Source organism: Schistocerca nitens, chromosome 3, assembly GCF_023898315.1.
Source record: "Schistocerca nitens isolate TAMUIC-IGC-003100 chromosome 3, iqSchNite1.1, whole genome shotgun sequence".
Classification (NCBI taxonomy): Eukaryota; Metazoa; Arthropoda; class Insecta; order Orthoptera; family Acrididae; genus Schistocerca; species Schistocerca nitens.
Window position 1 is genome coordinate 403,533,737 of NC_064616.1, and position 20,143 is coordinate 403,553,879.

Below are 20,143 nucleotides of genomic sequence, written 5' to 3' on the forward strand. Positions count from 1 at the left end.
CCAAAAGCAAATTATTGTCATACTGGCCATTTTCAAAGCCTGCAATGAGCAGTTGACTGATGCTGAGTGCTTTAGTGAATATTTCATTTTAAAACTATCAATGTAAATGTTTATACAGCTACACTGATTTGTGCTACATAGATATTTGTAACATATTTTTGCATAACTTTTTCTGTGTTTATATAAGCAGAAGTGTTTATATGTTTGTAGAATTTTACTGATATTCTACAGTCTGATATACCATTATTTTGTGCCACTCAACTTTATTTACTGGCTCAGTTATTACACTGCAATTTTTTTCTATGTAGTGCATGAGTAATGTATGTAGTAACTCGATTTCTTAGCGTTGATGTAATTTGCATGGATAATAATAGTAAATGGCATTTTTCCATTTGTTTCAAACATTTCTCAAATTTTGTGATGCATTCTTAACTTATGGATGATGGTTAAGAATAAATGAAAATACAGAGCTTGATATATTATGGAACAAAACAGATATTTTAAACTTGTTTGACAATTTTTGTTATTTCAGTAAATTTACTAAGTTCATGGTAACATAAGTGTGTTGTTTTTAAAACTTAATTGTGCCAATTTACAGGAAGAAAAAAAAGAGGAGAAACAGGAGGAGAAAAATGAAGAGAAAAAAGAAGAGAAAAAAGAAGAAAAGAAAGAAGAGAAACGGGAGGAATTGAAAGAGGAGATGAAGAAAGAATTCCCTCGATCGAAACGAGAATATCTCATACGGCATCATCTGGAGCGCACAACAGGAGCAAGTGTGTGGATATCAAATTTTCTTTAATTGTTCAGAGATAGTGGTATCAGTTTTTAAAGAGAGATTAAAGGAACAACACCTGGGAGAATTTTATAAGGCAGACAATGTTGATGGACATTTAACTCTTGCACTGTTTGCGTCTTTCCCAGTGTAATAACTGGTTGAAAGTTTCATGGGCACAGTATCAGATGGTTTTGTCTAAGCTGTACAGTATTTCCATGAGACAGCTGCTCATCATCTTTATGCATGCACCTGAAGACAACAAGCGGATGTCTCTGGGAAATACTGTGCAGCTTAAACTGGGGACTTTAAAAAATAATTTAACTTTTTCTTAAATGTATTCTTCCAGCACTTTGAATCCTGTTTTCCTCTAAAACAAATACAAGAAAAACTGAACAGAAGCAAGGATAAAGTATGGAAAATTCCTGGGATTAAAGTATCTTGTGTTAGGAAGAGAAAGCTAAAATTCAGAGAACAAGCAGTGATCAAGATTTGGAACTCCATTATCATCAGTACTGTCAAGTCCTCCACTCTGTCATTAAAAACTCATGTTCTATTTGCAAAAAATTAAACGCTCTTAAAATAAGGCTAATATTGACATCTTGGGTTGTCGGGTGTTCTGCCGGATATCAGCGTCGTACTTGCATGATATTTCAGTCACGTAGCTCGTGACCTTCATCAGGTGCGACCTTATTTACCAAAATCTTTACCACCAATCTCAAACATATGATAAGTACGATAGACAATTACATCTCTAACATTGAAACTTTCAAGACCAGGTACACTAGACACTCCGCTACCACCTCTTACTATGGCAACGGTAAACCATCCATTTCCATGTGAGAAAGTGTCATTTATATCCAAACTAAAATTAAGAGAACATCCCATAAATACACAAGGTCCACCAACAAGGGCATGTGCTGCAACACTCTTCACTGGAATGCGATTTTTCTTGTCTCCTGATGATGTAAGTTCCATGTTTTCAATCGTTTTGTAGACTGTTGTCCGGGTACGTCGATACCTTCTGTAGGGCATGTTGGCGGCGTTCAATGCAGTTGCCTGTGCAGCAGCAAGACACAGACTGAGTATAGTCTATCGGTTGGCCTTGGCAGTGCACCAGTGGGGACGCGTGCTGCTAAAGTGACTACAGCACGCGTCCGGGATAGCCATCCGCTGGCCACTGCAAAAACTTTAAGTCCTTATCTAAGGTCAATGACCGCTCACAGTATATAAGCGAGCACGCTCCCGCGCTATACTCAGTCTGTGTCTTGCTGCTGCACAGGCAACTGCATTGAACGCCGCCAACATGCCCTACAGAAGGTATCGACGTACATGGACAACAGTCTACAAAATGATTGAAAACATGGAACTTACAACATCATCAGGAGACAAGAAAAATCGCATTCCAGTGAAGAGTGTTGCAGCGCATGCCCTTGTTGACGGACCTTGTGTATTTATGGGATGTTCTCTTAATTTTAGTTTGGATATAAATGACACTTTCTCACATGGAAATGGATGGTTTACTGTTGCCATAGTAAGAGGTGGTAGCAGAGTGTCTAGTGTACCTGGTCTTGAAAGTTTCAATGTTAGAGATGTAATTGCCTATCATAGTTATCATATGTTTGAAATTGGTAGAAAGGTTTTGGTAAATCAGCTTATGACTCAACATCTCCTCTTATCTTGTCTCAGGTCGCACCTGATGAAGGTCACGAGCTGCGTGACCAAAATATCATGCAAGTACGACGCTAATATCTGGCAGAACATCCGACAACCCAAGATGTCATTAGATCGCCAGGAAAACCTGAAGAGTTACAAGGCTAATATTAATTGGAACATTATTAAACAAGAAACAGAAAAAAATAGTCATCCAAATTAAATAGAGCACCCAGAAAATAGCTCTGGCAGAAATGATGGCACTTTCAAATAATTTACACCAAATTTAATGATTACTTCCTCACAGTGGCTGCAAACACTCTACCAAGTGATAAACAACTAAATACAGGTGTGTTAAATTTACTTGTGCACCATCAACAAACAGTACTTTCAAAAATACAATGCATAAGGAGATTACACAATTCTTCAGGTACCTACAAAATAGTAATTCTGGTGGCTATGATGATGGTTGTTGCAGAATATTAAAATCTTATGACGACTTCATATGATTAGCTGTAAGCTATCTTCGTTATTAATTAGTGACTCGGGGCACATTTCCTGACAGATTTAAATAACCTGTAGTAACTATTTCTAGGACTCAATAGTTTGTATATTACCTTTTCTTCAAACATTTCTAATAAATAAAACAGATAATGAAAATTCATTCTTCATGTAATTGGCAAATTCATGGTACTCAGGACTCAGAACTGTCCTGTACCTTCTGGCCCCGTCCTTATGTGGATCTCATATGTATGTGCTGGGCTACCAAATGAGATGATGCAGTGGTTAAGGCACTGTAGTCACATTAAGAGTGGGCTCAATTACTGGTCTGGCCATTCAGATGCATGTTTTTTATAGTTTTCGTGAAGTTATTATCCCCATTCTTTTCAGTATGAGGTTATGTTCCGTCTTTAATGACCTCATAATTGACAGAATGTTAAACCACAATATTCTTTCCTTCTCCCTTCCTCACACTGCGTGGCATTTGTAAGCAATCATCTGTTCCTTTAGGATCTACTTCAGTATTATGAAATATGCAATTTCAAAAGCATGAAATTAACTTTCTTTTTCCTAATGTCTCTGCATTTTAGTTAAAAAACTAAATCCTTCATTTGTATTTTCATTTTTCTTCTGTTGAGTGTAACTGTGTTATTTGTTATTGATATCTCCAGGACTCATTTTTCATCATCTTCACGTGTGACCTATCTTACTTCATCTTCATTTTCCAACTGAATTGCTATATTCACAGTTGAAATTGGCTATGATATTTGTTGATGTATTTAAGTAAATATAGAACAGTTCTAAAATGCGTTGTGGGTAAGGTTGGTAATGTTAGGTATGAATATACATCCACATATACATCTAGATCTACATACACACTCACCAAGCCACTGTATGCTGCATGGCAGAGGGTACCCTGTATCATTACTCATTGTTTCCTTTCCTGTTCCACTCAATATAGAATGAGGGAAAAATGACTATCTATATGCCTCCATAGAAGCCCTAATTTCTTGTATCTTATCTTCATGGTCCTTATGCAAAATGTATGTTGGCAGCAGTAGAGTCATTCTGCTGACAGCTTCAAATTCTGGTTCTCTAAATTTTCTCAATAGTGTTTCTCAAAAAGAACAACGGCTTCTCTCCAGGGATTCTCACTTGAGTTCCCAAAGCATCCCCACAATACTTGCATGTTGTTCAAAACTCCAGTAACAAATCTAGCAGGCTACCTCTGAACTGCTTCGGTGTCTTCCTTTAATCAAATCTGGTGTAGACCCAAAAACTCAAATAGTAGTCAAGAATAGCTCACACCAGTGTCATATAAGCAGTATCCTTTACAAATCAATCACACTTTCCCAAAATTCTCACCATAAAATGAAGTTCCCTACTACAATCCACATGTGCTTGTTCCATTTCATACTGCTTTGCAATACTACACCCTTATATTCAGACAATATGACTGTGTCAAGCAGGACACTACTAATACTTTATCCAAACATCAACTAGAAATTTTGTCTAAACCAGCTTGTATCCTCCTACAGTCACTCAACTTTGACACCTTTATGTACACTGCAGCATCATCAGCAAACACTGCAGATTGCTGCCCACCATGTCCACAGAAAACTATAGCAGTCCTATCACATACCCCTGGGGCACTTTTAAAAATACCCTTGTCCCTGATCAACACTCATTGTTGATAACAACATATTAGGTTCTATTATTAAGAAGTCTTCAAGTCTCTCACATATCTGGAAACCTATTCCATATACTCATACCTTTGTTAAACGTCTGCAGTGGTGCACTGTGTCAAATGCTTTTCAGAAATCCAGAAATATAGAATCTTCCTATTGGCCTTGATCCATAGTTCACTGCATATCATTTGAGGAAAGGGCAAGCTGAGTTTTGCACAAGTCATGCATTCTAACATGGTACTGATTTGTGGACATAAGCTTCTCAGTCCAAAGCAAATTTATTATATTTGAACTTAGGATACATTCAAGAATTCTGCAGCAAACCAATGTTAAGGAGAATGGTCTGTAATATAGCAGGCCCATTCTTTTATCCTTCTTATATACTGGAGTCACCTGCATTTCCTTCCAGTTGCTTGTGACCTTGTGTTGGGCAAGAGATTCATGATAAATGCAAGCTAAGTAAGGAGCCAGTCAAGTATAGTACTCTTTGTAAAACCAAACTGGGATTCTATCCAGACCTGGCAACTTATTTGTTTTCAACTCTTTCAGTTGTTTCTCTATGCCAGGAATGCTTATTACTATGCAATCTATACATGAGTCTGTTTGATGTTCAAATTATGGTATGCTTGTATGATTCTCCTGCCTGAATGATTTCTTAAATGCAAAATTTAAAATTTCCATTTTCATTTTGCCAGCTTCAACTGCTACAGCAAACTGGTCAGTGAATGACTAGATGGAAGCCTTAAACCTGCTTAGCAATTTTACATGGGACCAGAATTTTCTCATGTTCTTGCCCAGATATTTTGGTAAGATATGATGGTGGTGGTTGTTGTGTGCTTCACGCATAGATCTCATCACAGTTGTGTGAATCTCTACTAACCTTTATATGTCATCATTGGTGTGTTCTCTTTCGAACTGAGAGTGCAACAACCTTTGCTTCCTCAGCATTTTTTGAATTTAGTTGTTAAACCATAGAGAATCAGTTACTAAATTTTATCATGAAGGGGTCAGAATAAAAATGAAAGAGTGCAAAAATTTGTGTTTACAAAAATCAAATGAAAAATACTATTGCTATACTGATTTAAAAAATTTGAAATCATGGCAAGGTGGAAAGAAGCATATTAAAGAATACCCAAATTTCTCACCTTTCTTGAATGGACATTTCTTATTCCAAAGAAAAGGAGGAAAGGGATACATTACAAGATGGAAAAAAGGATGAACTAGCTACATTATAGGTTGAAACAAAGCCTAATATGTGCAGATGTTAAAGGATATGTTTTTGCAAGCATTTATTATTGTCTCTGCTTATACTAGCTTTCCCACAAACTTTGTTATCAATGGCCTAACTGCATTATTTACCACTTGATGTCTCCTATTTCTCCTCTAACTCTCAAGAAATAGAGTATGTTTCCTCTTTTTTCAGTGCTGGGTTTTTCACAATTTTCATTGAGTATGTTTCCTCTTTCATCAGAGTCAGGCTTTTCACAATTTTCATTTCTATTGCAGATTACAGCCACGTAATTTTTAATTCTTTATTTTGAGTAACTCCAGTATTAATTTCTGTGTCACTAAATACGGTAAATTTATTAAACTGCAACAGTAAGCAGTCACCCCCAAATTTGATTGGCAGTACATAGTTCAATTCTGGTGCTGCTGTATACCCTCAAACCAGACCACCACCACCACCACCACCACAAAACAGAACTTTGTTCTTGATGAATATTGCCCTCCTTTACCTCTGATTCTTTTTCTATGCCTTTTTAAGCTAAAACAGTCCTTCATAATTCATAATAAGTTGTTCAACACATATATATTAAAATTTTGTTGAAAATCAGAAAATAAAACATTTACTCTGGCAATAAAATATGTTTTGCACAAATTTAACTTTAAAACTCTCAGTGAGCATGTAGATGAATTGTCTTGTTTCAGCTGATGGTGCTTTGCTGCCATCTCCCACCCGAGAGAAACTTGAGCCAGTGGTACCTCGTCCAAAAGAAGAGGAAGCCCCAAACAAGAGTCCACAAAAATCCAGCCCAAAGTGTAGTCCCCGAGCAGGTAAGAATTTCAAAATCATCTTTTGAAGTAATAAATGTTACTATTAACAGCTAATTGGTTTCAAAATAGACTTTAAATTTAAAAGAGCTGAATAAGTGCAAATATGTATATGCATTCATAAATGCTCCAAACTATAAGACTGTTCTTTGGCAACACAGTTGTGTACAGGAAAGTATCGTTGTTGGACAATTCTAAAGCATTGCAGATACATTTGGAGAAAATTGACTCATGGTGTAATGAATGTTAGCTCTCTTTAACAGTAGATAGATGTAAGATAACAGCTCTAACAAAGAGAAAGAACCATATAGTATCTGATTACAAGATTAGTGGTAAACATCTTGAGCATGTTACATAGTGTATTTAGGGGTAATACTAAGAAACAATATGAGATGGGACAAAATCACATAAGATCACTATTGCTGAAGGAGAATGTAACACTTAGATACTTAGATTTATTGAGGGGGGGGGGGGGATTCTGTGAAAGTGCCTTGCATTTGTAAAGGATACAAGACACTGATGCAACCAGTTCTACAATATTGTTCTAGTTTTTAGAGGCCTTAACAAGTAGGCATGATACCAGATTTCAGATAAATTCAGAGACATGCTGCTAGAATCATAACAGATCAGAAAAGCCCATCCAAAAGTGGAACAGAAATACTCAGGGGCCTGAAATGAGTAAAAGATTACATAGTTCTCGTGAAGCTCTGTTGGGCTAATTTTGAGAACTTGTATTCGAAGAAGACTGTGAGACCATTAAGCTTCCACCAGTACATATCTCATTTAGGGATAGATCATGGCCCATGATAGAGGCATATAGACAGCCTTTTTCCTCACTTAATACATGAATGGAATAAGAAAGAAAGCTTGTATTATTGCTAAACACATGAAAAGATGGGATGATTTCTCACATTGAAGAAAAAACATCAGGGAATCAATAAGTAGAATCTGGTAATGAATGTCATGGTCTTCTGTAAGCTGACGTAGCTATTAATATGCTAACAATAATGATAGTTCTGCTTGCATGATATCTGTTCAAATGAATTTGGGTTACATTAATTGTGTTGGTAATGTCATTTAATGGACATTTTGCACAGAAGATGTGAGTACTGTCAGTAAAGCATGTTTTTTTTTTTTTTTTTTTTTTTTTTTAAGTTCTGCTACTTTTAAGCCAAAATTGATACTTTCCATCTTATGTGTACCTGTGTACCTACCTCTTAAATAAAAATAGAAAAGAAGTCTACTAATGAAGCTGCAGCTGAGTGAGTGATAAGAGATGTTGCTAGTATCACTAGGAAGTCAACATGGAGATGTCACCAACAGACAATATTCAGCGGAATGAGCAGCTGACAATTGTAGAGGATGCCATGAAGTAGTAAATCACAAAAGAGAGGAACATAAGTCAATAAAATAGAAACAACAATACAGTTTACAGAACAATGAAATGGAATAACAGAGGGAGTCATAAAAGGGAAAAGAGATTAATGTCAAGAGGGGACAAAATTCACAGAAAGATGTCAAAGGTAATGCTAGTGCATAGGTAAGGTAAAGCTAAATGAAACATGAGAGAAAAAGTAAAATAAGTGAGAAACAGCTTGAGGAAATTTGAGGCCATTGGCGTGGTAGCAACAAAAAATGCACTCAACTGGGTTTCTGGTGCTAGGAAAAAGAATTATTTGGTGAACAGATATCATGGTCATGACTATCATATTGCAGACCATGCCCTTTGGAAGAGTACTGTGCATTATGGCATATATTTTATCATCAGTACTGACAGTTATGAAACTGTCATATAGAAAACCAAACAGTGATAGTATATTATCTAATAATCTAATATTTGGTATGGGCTGGTTAACTGCATCAGATTGCAGCAAAAATGATAGGGAATTAAACAATCATCAGTAAATGATCTAAGTTTAGTATATTTCTCATTTCACCTCCATTGTTATGTGACATTGTTTCCATCATGCTCCTGCCAAGTACATCTGTTTGCTGAAAGAATATTGTTAGCTCATGAGGACTGACAACAAACATCTCATGTACTTAAGCAGCACAGATAATCTTGCTGCCACCACCCAGGCCATCCTGGAGTTTTGTGTGGTTTTCTCAGCACTGAAATGACTGCCAAGAAAAACTTTCTAGTCAGACAGAGTGACACCACAAGGTGGCAGGGAAGGAAGTCGTGATTTTATGTCATGTTAGCTAATAGATCATTGGAGATAAAGCATGTTCTCTGACTGTTCAGGGAGGAAGGAGTAATTTAGTGAAACCATGGAATCCATAAATATGGATGTCTGTGTGAGAACTTGAATGTGACTCCTCCCTAATGTGACTCCAATATCTTAACTGCTGCACCATCTGGCTCAACCAGAGGCTCAGACTATTCTGTGACAATCTTGGATGCAAATTCCTTTACCTCTGCCATTGAATGGAGAATTGTAGGACCCCTCTTAATAGGACAGTTGTGCACTACATACAGAATGTGGCTATGAGGGTAGCAGAGTACGCGTGACATGAAAATTTTGTTTGTAAGAGGAGAGATATCCCACCAAAGGCCCAATAAATTATATTCTGATTTCAGAGAGGAATGGATATTAGTACCATCAGCTACAGAGAGTAAGATTCATCATGACAGATCAGAGATAGGAAATGTTAATACAGTGCTAGTTAACTGCAGGATCATCCATGAAAAGATCACAGAACTAGTCTTGCTTATAAATGATAGTAATGCTCACACAATAATACAGCCAGAAACTAACTGAAACCAGATGTTAATAACAATAAAATTCTAAGTTCTGATTGGAATGTACAGGGTGATCAAAAAGTCAGTATAAATTTGAAAACTGAATAAATCACGAAATAATGTAGATAGAGAGGTACAAAGTGACACACATGCTTGGAATGACATGGGGTTTTATTAGAACCAAAAATATACAAACGTTCAAAAAATGTCCGACAGATGGTGCTTCATCTGATCAGAATAGCAGTAATTAGCATAACAAAGCAAGACAAAGCAAAGATGATGTTCTTTGCAGGAAATGCTCAATATGTCCACCATCATACCTCAAAAATAGCTGTAGTCGAGGAATAATGTTGTGAACAGCACTGTAAAGCATGTCCGGAACTATGGTGAGGCATTGGTGTCGGATGTTGTCTTTCAGCATCCCTAGATATGTCGGTCGACAACAATACACCTGCGACTTCAGGTAACCCCAAAGCCAATAATCACACGGACTGATGTCTGGGGAACTGGGAGGCCAAGCATGACGAAAGTGGCGGCTGAGTACACGATCATCACCAAACGATACGCGCAAGAGATCTTACACGCGTCTAGCAAATTTTTATTTTTTTATTTTTATTTTTTTTATTTTATTTATTTATTCTTTTTTTTTTTTGTTCTAATGAAACCCCATGTCATTTCAAGCATGTGTGTCAATTTTTACCTCTCCATCTACATTATTCCTTGGTTTATTATTAAGTTTTCAAATTTATACTGACTTTTTGGTCACCCAGTATATCACATGGAAGGGCTTGACACTAGTGATGGAGGTATGTTTATAGTCATAAATACCACTCATATTCATTGAAGTTCCAGTCAGACATGTCTGGTCACCATGAGGAAGGATCAACACATTGTTCACCAAGTTCATTGCAACCCCTTCACATCTGTGCCTGCCATACGAATGCAAGTTATGAACCCCCTGCAACATTCTGTGTCGTCCCACACCACTGGTTGGGACTAGCAGCTGCTGGATGAGGAAGTTACTGTCCCATGCATAAGCTGCATAGGAAGCATGGATTGCTGATGAATGGTGTCATATTGTGTTCAGCAGTGAATCATGGTTTTGCCAATCCTGGATGACCATTGTCAGTAAGTATAGTGGCAACCTAGTGTGAGATCCCATTCTTCCTATTTTTTGGAGAATCACAGCAGTGTTACTCATTGTCTCATGGTGTGGGGAGCCTTCAGGTATGAAGTCAGGTCATGGTTGGTAGTGATTGAGGGAACTCTGGGAACTCTGATGGCACAACCATACATCGTAGATATCCTGCATCCTCATGCATTATGTCTCATAAGACAGTGCCATGGTGGCATTTTTCAACTAGACAGTGCTCATCTACACTTTCATTGTATCTCTACGAACTGCCTGAAGGACTCTTGTGGCCAGCAAGGTCCCAAGACCTCTCCCTGATAGAACGTGTGTGGGAACAACTCAGACATCAACTTTTCCCCAGTGCCATTATCAAGGACCAGTTACAACAGTTGTGGGCCAGATTACCCCAGGAGAGGATACAGCAGTTTTATGACAGCCATTCTAAGCAACTTAGAGCATACACCCAAGCCAGATGGGGTGTAATGTGATACTGATAAGTGGGCTCCTACTGCCAAGATCTTCATAAATTTGACTCAATATTGTAATAACTGAAATTATGTCATATACCCACTCAGACTATAAAGTTTTATTTCATTTCTTCCTCACCTTCTGGGTACTTCACTGTTTTTGTCAGGCAGTGTATATTTGTGAGACAGCTTGCAGTGGCCAAGTGTTTGTAGCTGCTTGGGTTGAATGTGTTCCTGTGTACTTTTGGTGTTTCACTTGATGTGGCTCAGTATACCCATGCTATAGATAATGTTTTGATCCCATCAGTATGACAGCTGTATCCTGGAGGGATTAATCTGTCTGCAGCATGACTACTCTCCAATACACATGTCGACTACAGTGCAAGAGTGTTTTACTGAACATAGTGAGATTTCTCTTCTTGACTGGTCTCCCTCTACAACAGACTTCAGCCCCATTGAAAATATATAGATGGAGATGAAATGAGTGAAAACTTGTGTGACCCCATGCCAAGGCTCTGTAATGACCTTTGAATAACACCTAAGTTGTCTGGGAGGAGGTTGCAGAAAATGAGAGATTTAGTATTCATTTTGTAGACTTCTTTGGTCACAGGGTGCAGATGGTCATTGAAGTGGAAGACCTTTGGAAGAGAAATTAAATGGTAAAGAAATGACATACTATGTCCTTTTAAGGACCAAAAAGACATATTAAGAACATTGTACTGTTTGTTCTACTAATTTCCTGTGTTCATTGTGCAGTTGCTTATCAGTCAGCCACTGAACTACAAAGTTGCTACGACACATGCTGTATACAGTGCTGACTGGGGTGACATGCACACTATCACTGCGGCTTTTTCTTGCCATGATATATGGCTTACAGGACATTTTCTCCCATTTTGTGTGTTTTCATCTATATTGTCCAATGGGTCCTTAAAAGCTTTTTACTGTAAGACTTCAATTTTTGAGCATGTTTAGATCAGTCCAGTTATCCAATGTAATCAAGAACTGAGCTGTTCCTACCAGATTTGCCAATGCAGTCAATCTGATAGTATTAACAGACACAAAAACACAAAAGGGCGAAAAAGAACTATCAAGGAAGTGTTTCCAGCTCTCAGAGAACACATCAACATTTTGAATGTTAAAATAACTATCCACACCACCACACAATTTTTAGATGGATCAGAAAGCCTTCTTCATAAATTACTGAAGAATATATTGTCATGTCATAACCACAATCAAGTCCAGATGTGAAAGCAGAGTCACTAGTGAAGTACAACACGTACCACTGAAAGCATGTTTCTTGTGAATACCAATGTACTGATAGAACTGAACTCCTGGACAGAGAATGCTCTTTATACAGACATTGACTATTCCAGAATATGCTGACAATCCAAACATAAGAAATTTCAACAACCCTCCAGAAATGATAAATACTGAATAGCAAATAATTGCAATTTCAGAAGCTCTTATTGGAGACAAATTGAGCACCCTGGATCTAGATCTTGTCAGTAGTCCTCTGTACAGAAGCACTGGCAGATTCTTGTGTTGGGATGTGAACTTCACTATGATGAGCACTGAAAATAGCCCCTCCCATTAAAGCTCTGTGCTCACTGAGTGGGTCTTCAGTTTCTTTGGATAAAGAATTCCCATCATTGATCTGAACCTCAGGACTGTAGTAGTGCTTAACACAGAGGACTTGGACGACATCTCTGTGCTTTTGTTTTCTTGATGATGTGTCATAATCCTTGGCTTCATATGCAATGTCTAACAAGCAATGGAGGATACAATACAGCCAAAAGTAACACTTTAGTAACTTTTCCAGTAGCCCCACTTTTTCCACAGGTGTAAAACTCCATACCATGGCTCCCAGGCTGCATCTCGCTGTATGCTGTTTCCCATTGTAGTGCACTCAGTCTGTCTCATGGACATACAAGGTTTGTTGAAAGCCACCTGTTTGATTTTTGGTCCTGGTGATAAGGTGTTTCACATAGTCATCCTGAGCATCATCTGGTTGAAACAAGATCAGTATGTACAATGTCATTTCAGCCATATGACACTGGAGCAGATAGAATGGTGTGAAACCTGTTGTGCCTTGCTTCATTGTGTTATATGCAAATGTCATGATGGACAGTATTGTTACCCATCTCTCTATTCAAGATCAATATACATCAAAAACCTATTTGTCAATGTCTTATTAAAGTGTTCTGTGAAGCCATTTGTCTGTGGGTGGTAGGCAGTTGTCATCTTGAGGGTGATGTTGCAATGTGAAATTACCTCTGATACTAGTCCCAACTGGGAAACATTCCCACAGTTGTCGATCATCACACAGGGTGCTCCATGCTTCAAAATGATGTCTTCTACAAAGAACCTTGCAATTTCAAGAGCTGACAGCCTAATGAGTGAGGTAGGTAGTGCAAACTATTGTCCATCCATTTCCATCTGTCGACTTTTGGAATGTCCTTCAGGCTGGTCAGACAGCATAGAGAGTGATGGTCCATCAGAATGGTGAAACTAGTATGACAGGAATCTGCTGGTATTTTTTCTCACTTGTAGAATAGTTGATCTCAGCCTTGGAGAGTACTATGGGAGCGTATGCTATCACTTTTCCAGCACCCTACTGAATCTACATTAGGACTGCACCTACGCCATGACTGCTAGTGTTGGTGTGAGGTTTTGTCTCAGCATTTTTGTCATTTGGTACTGGAACTGGTAGAGATGTTAGGACCCCCTTAAGTACAATGAAAGATCTTTCTTATACTTCATTCCAGGAAAATCTGGCCTCTCCCTACAGTAGTTCTTGAAAGGTGTGTTACAGAAGTCTATTATGAATCGCAGGTAGTATGAGCACATCCCGAGGAAACTTCTCACGTCATAAATGTGCTGAAAGGTTGGAAAATCTGTGACTGCTTATCTTGTCTGGATGGAGATGATCTGCCTACCATTTGCTACATGCCCCAAGATTTTTATTTCTTGAGTGGTGAAGAATTACATTTTTGGATACAGGTGGTCTGAAAAATTCAAAGTGGTTGTCAGGTGGATTAGGTGTTCTTAATACCTTCAAAATTACAGTGTCATCCAGCTAGCAAAGATATATCCTCCATTTAAGGTATCAAAGGTACAATAGTTGTACTTCATATGCTTGAAGGTGGCTGGAGTGTTATGCAGTCCACACAGCATAACTTTGAACTCACAGAGAGTGGCAGGTTTTATGAAATCAGTCTCTTTTCCAATCAGCCTTGCCAGCTTCAGTTAGCCAGTAGCTTGTCTGCATGTCCATAAAGCATAACTGAGAAATACTTTGCTCCTTCCAAGCATTCCACAATGTGGGTAGACTTACTTTTTTTGCAGTTATTGGTAGCTGATGTAGAAATGCCATGTCTTATCCCTCTCTTTCACGAGGACTACAGCTGAGTATGAAGGAATCTCTGAATATTCAATGATCTCATCTTGCGACATATTCTCCACTTCCTTCCAAGTTGTGTGTCATTCTGCCAGTGATATCCTATATGAGTTCTGGTAAATTAGTGGATCACCCCCAGTGCTGATACAGGGTTTTGCCATGGGCTGCTTGGTCTGCCTTCTCTCTGCTGTGGATTTAAAAACATCAAAAAACTGGTGCAGAACATCTGATACTCAGTAACATTGTTCCACAATCAGGCCAAATCTTATTGACTGTTCGATAGCTGGTTCCTCCACTGCATTGTCCATAGAAGTAGCAGACCACACTTCTTTCTTTGACTCCTTTGGCTGTTCCTATGGACATATCTTTAGGAAAGAGCTGTGGTTGCTAATGACAATTAGTGATCTAAAGTTCTTCTTGACCACCTGCGGTGCTTATGATCATTGCAGACACGTAGATTTTTTATGATCCTGAGTAGATTTTTGCAGTCAACAAGAGCTTCACTGTTTAATTGAGCATCTGGATTGAGGACTGGGACTTGTCTCATTGATGAAGCCATGCTAATGCCATCTTCAATGACAAACAACTGCCCAGACCATTCTTTGTTATGTATGCTTGTTGGAGTAGCTTTGTAAATATGGAACTCTGATCTTCCACAGTCTCTGAGTGCTTGTGATACTTGCAAGAAGTCCCATCTGAGAAAAACAGTATGACTACATTCTGTTAAAATGAAAAATTTGAATGTCTGTGTTCTGTCAGTCATAGGTGTACTGGCAACATTTGCTGCTGTTGGTTGGATGTGTGTCCCATTTGTGACTTTCTGCACAGTCACTTTCATATCACAGAACATAGTCTTCTTTAGCTTGACACAATAAGTATTTGGTATTATAGGAAAAAATGCCCTTGATTCATCTAATGTTCAAACAAGTTGGTGAATTCAAATGCTAGGCAAGCAGCTGGTATCTCTGCAGAATGATGGGGAAAGACTACAGCATATTGGGGAGCGACCTCATCCAGGGTACAATGATGGGCTTCATTCCACATGTTGACTATAATCATCTGCAGTTGACTGGCATGAATAAAATGGTTGTGATGGTTCACATCTGGTGACATAGTAGTTGTGGAACACTCATCTTCCTTCTCTGCAGTAGCGTACATTGTGTCTGGGTTGTCCACATTGAAAACGTACCAGTTTGTTTCTTTTGTACCTCAGATGACTGTTCTTCTGTGGGCCATAACTTGGTGGAGGAATTGGTGTACCTACAATGCTCAATGCTGAGTTTTTGTTTGAGGGCTGCAGCGTAAGTCCAAGTTGGCTGAGCCAATTTTTCTTGTGTGTATGAGGTGTGGTGGAGATTGGCACTAAAGAACGATGCCCATTTTCGTCACGATTTTCTATTACCTACTGATCTGTGGGATCTGACAGTTCTGGCTGCCATAAACTGTTGCATCTTTTCTCTTACCACCTGGATTATGAGAGAGATGAGGTTATGGTGGTTTCCACAACTGGCAACATTACCACATTCAGGAGTCAGTAATATTTATTTTGTCTGACTCTTCTCTGTTCCATTTCCTTGATAAATTAGCACCAATCAATGAATTCCTCTGTCATTGTGATATCACTTAGCAGAAGAGATTGATACATGTATTCTGTGATTCCTTTCATCAAGTGTGAGATGTTGTCAGCTTCTGTCATTTTCAGAAACATGATGTGGCATAGGACCAAAACAGTCTTTAATTGAGACTGTTTTCTTTCCTCAGAGTGTTATACTCTGTTCTTCAATTGCTTTTCTGTTAAGCAAACTTGCAGCTTACTGCTGGGCTGTGCCATCCAAGTAAAAATACACATTTGACAAACGCATCATGACATCCCACTTGTTGTATTTAATGACCCAGCTGATTGCTTTTAGCCAGTTTGTATGGTACTAACCAGCATCTCTGGAAAACACTAACAGATGTTTGACGTAAACCTGACCTGTTGCTGTTTTGGAATGCACCGGTTTCATGAATATATAGACCTCGGGAATGATATACTGCTTGTATTCTGATGTCTGTCTGTGTCAGCAATGAGTTTTATTTTGCCTAATTGGAGCCACAATGATGCAGATGATTAAAAGTACCTGCTATTTCTACCAAACAATGTCATATTCTAAATAAAATCAAGTCTGAATCCAAAGGCAGTGTCATTAATGAAGTACAATACTTAGCACTGAAAACATATTTATCATGAAGACCAGCATACAGACAGAACTGAGCTACTGGATGGAAAGTGCTACATTTATAGGAACATGAGATATTCAGAATGTACAAACATTTTAAACATAACAAATTTTGAGTACCTTCCAGAAATGATAAAAACTACATAACAAATAATTACAGGTGCTCAGGTTTGAACTGGTTACCTGCAGCATGTCAGATGCAATACTAATCACTAGGCCACACTGCATGCAGTACAGCTTGCAGTAGTATTGCTGCAACACTGAAACTTCTAAGAAGATGGATTTATGTCCTACAAACACATAAAGGAGACATTGAGCCTGTTCACCTATGCAGTTTCCTCACGTTGATATGAGGAATGTTTGTTCCATCAGGGAACCACATTCTTTGATAGGAGAGCAGACTGCACTTTTTGTCATGTGTTGTGAGAAAACAAAAAACAACTTTAGAAGTGGTACATATCATATTGTAAAGAGGATTCCTAAATACATAAAAACCTGTCTTTATTATTACAGTATTTTAAGGAAAGTGGTCTCAGTATTGTGGTCTGGAAAATCCTCATCTTTTGGGAAGAGAATGATGATAACTGTTTTCACCATAAAGCCAATTTTGAAAATTTGCTCAAGCTTTTAGGACAGCCACTGATAAAAGAGCATGCAAAATGATGCTTGCCTTTAGTTTCAGTGGATGTACAATATCAGCTCAGTCGTTATTTTTATTTCTATATTATATGCTTGGGTATGTGAGTATAATTCTCTTTATGTATGTAAATGTAGAGCATTGGAAACTCTTATAGACAGAAGGAAAGACACATTACATATTAAGAATGTAATATTGCTATGTAAACTTGAGACTGTAAATTTCAGAGAGAGAGAGAGGGTCAGATGGGGTGGTGCAGAATAGGAGTGACTGATGGATTTAGAAACAGAATGATAGACATTTTTAATATTAAAAATATAGTACTTCTACATAAACTTAAGGCTGTTGATTTCAGGGACAGAGAGAGAGAGAGATATGGAAGTGGCATGGAAGGCAAAGGTATACTTCATAATTTGCTTAAACATTTAGCTAGAGATTATAATTATCATGAGTACATGGGTAGCTTTTTGACTATACAACTAATATGCAGTTGGTTACGATCTATAGGGAATTTACATAATACAGTTCATTTCAGTTAATTGAGAGCTGGTGTTTTGATGATGATGCAAATGCTTTCTTATGCAAATATTTGTGTCTTCTGGAAGTTGGCATTTATGAGCAAAATTTACATTTGCTGGAAGCAATCTAATGGTTTATGAAGTGTACTGTTGGAGGGTAAGTAGGTAGTGTTAGACCTGCCCACGTAGTCGCACATGTTAATGTGACAGCTTCTGGGACTGGAACATATACAGACCTTGGATCGAATCTGCCTGGGCTCAGTGAGCTGACCAGCCTAGATATGGTTTTTAAGTGGTTTCGCTCATCACACTAGGTGAATACTGGGCTGGTTCCCACATTCTGCTTCTGATACATGCTATACAAATATTTAGTATACTTTCTCACATGTGCACACAGAATTTACTCTACATGCAGGCAGGTTGTGTTCACTGCATCTGTCCTGAGAGGTGACTAGGAGACTGATGACCTTAGCTATTTGGTGTCCTGAAATACTTACTCAACATCAGAATCAGGTAGTATTATAAAGCACTAAAAACAAAGCATTTCACATTAAGATCTAGAAGTTAGTTCTTCATAATGACAGTACTTCAGTAAGTACAGTAATTTGAGGTTACTCTTTAGCTGTGCTAGGCTACAAAGTTCTTGAACATCTTCATTAAGAAGGTCTGCCTGATGAAATAGCAATTTTATACAGATTAAAACCATCAGTAGGCATGGGCTTGTAAACATATTCAGTTTTTGGAAGAAACTAGAGAAAATTGGAAGGATGAGTGTTGTGGAAGGATGAAGAGATACTTTCAAACCAATAGAAGCAAAGCTAAAAAAATAAAATAAAAGAGGCTTCATTTCAAAACTTTCTTCTGTTGTGTTATTCTAGATAATTTTATGGCTCCTCTTTACAGCAGGCATGATAGCCAACCTTCATTCTCTTGTGATGATGTCTGTAACCGCAATGGATACCCTGTAATTAACAGCATGTATACCACAACAGTTTGAACATTGTGAGCTGCCTGTGTCACAGTTGAATGTGCAGTCACCTGTGCAGCATCACAGTGCACTTGACTCACCTCAGAGACACCTTCCAGCTACTTCTCTACATAGTCGCCACTCCTACTTGGACATTTGTTGTAGCGTGGTACCAACTTTCCAATACCCTCATCATAGAAGGCAGTTGCATGTGATTTCTGCCAATCTCCAGTGCTGGTCTGCAGCTCACTATCAGTGCCACAATGCTGTCTTCATAGCCAGTGCCTCATGTGAATGAAGGGCTTTAAAAATGGTAGCCAAGTCCAAGCCATATGGTGGGTGATTAAACACTTCCCATCTAAAACACTGCAGGAGGATCTTCTTTGCCCCTGCAGTATGTGGCTGATATTTGTCATGAAGAGGGGAACACATGCCAGTTACATTATATGGGCTACATGAACTCGGATGAAGCCCCCTCAATAGGACTTGACACTTTGCAGGAGACAATATTTTCTCACCCACAGCTTTTCAGACATTTATTAGAATAGCTCCATACTTAGCAATACTATACAGTCACTCACTTGACAAGAGATCTGTACCTAAAGACTGGAAAGTTGCACAGGTCACACCAACACTCAAGAAAGGAAATAGGAATAATCTTATTAATTACTGACCTATACCGCAGATGTTGCTTAGCAGTAGGATTTTGGGACATGTACTGTATTTGAATAGTATAAATTACTTGAGGAAAATAATCTTTTGACACAAAGTCAACACAGATTCAGGAAATATTGTTCTTTCAAAAAACAATTAACTCTTTATTTGCATGAAGTGCTAGCAACAGGGGATCTCAGATTCATTCCACATTTCTAGATTTCCAGAGGATTTTGACACTATTCCTCACAAGAGACTTCTAATCAAATTGTGTACCTATAGGGCCTCAGTTGTGTGACTGGATTTCTAATTTCCTGCCAGAAATGTCACAGATTGCAGTAATTTATGGAAAGTCATCGAGTAAAATGAAAGTGATACCTGGTGTTCCTCAGGGAAGTGTTTTAGGCACTCTGCTGTTCCTAATCTATGCAAATGATTTAGGAGACAGTCTGAGCTCAGCCCTGTTAGATTGTCGGCAGATGATGCTGTCATTTACTGACTAGGAAAGTCGTTTGAAGATCAAAACCAATTGTAAAATTCCTTAGACATGATATCCGAATAGTGCAAAAGTGGCAATTTTCTCTAAATATAAAACGTGTGAGGAATCCATTAAATTTCAGCTACAACATAAAAGTCAATGGGAATGCTTAAAACAAAACCTAGACTGGCAGATATGTGAAAATAGATATCGAAACTAGTCTGTTATAACCACTTTTATATGTTGAGGAGACAGTATTAAGTGA

The 20,143-nt window shown here is 38.2% G+C and overlaps 1 protein-coding gene across 1 annotated transcript in view; it reads left to right on the plus strand.

Moving 5' to 3' along the window:
• LOC126249251 (titin-like) overlaps nucleotides 1-20,143 on the plus strand; it is a 640,870-nt gene that overhangs the window by 454,912 nt on the left and 165,815 nt on the right. The window contains exons 10-11 of the mRNA XM_049950908.1: nucleotides 599-773; nucleotides 6,544-6,669. Coding sequence (XP_049806865.1) covers nucleotides 599-773; nucleotides 6,544-6,669 — 301 coding nt within the window. The remainder of the gene's footprint in view (nucleotides 1-598; nucleotides 774-6,543; nucleotides 6,670-20,143) is intronic.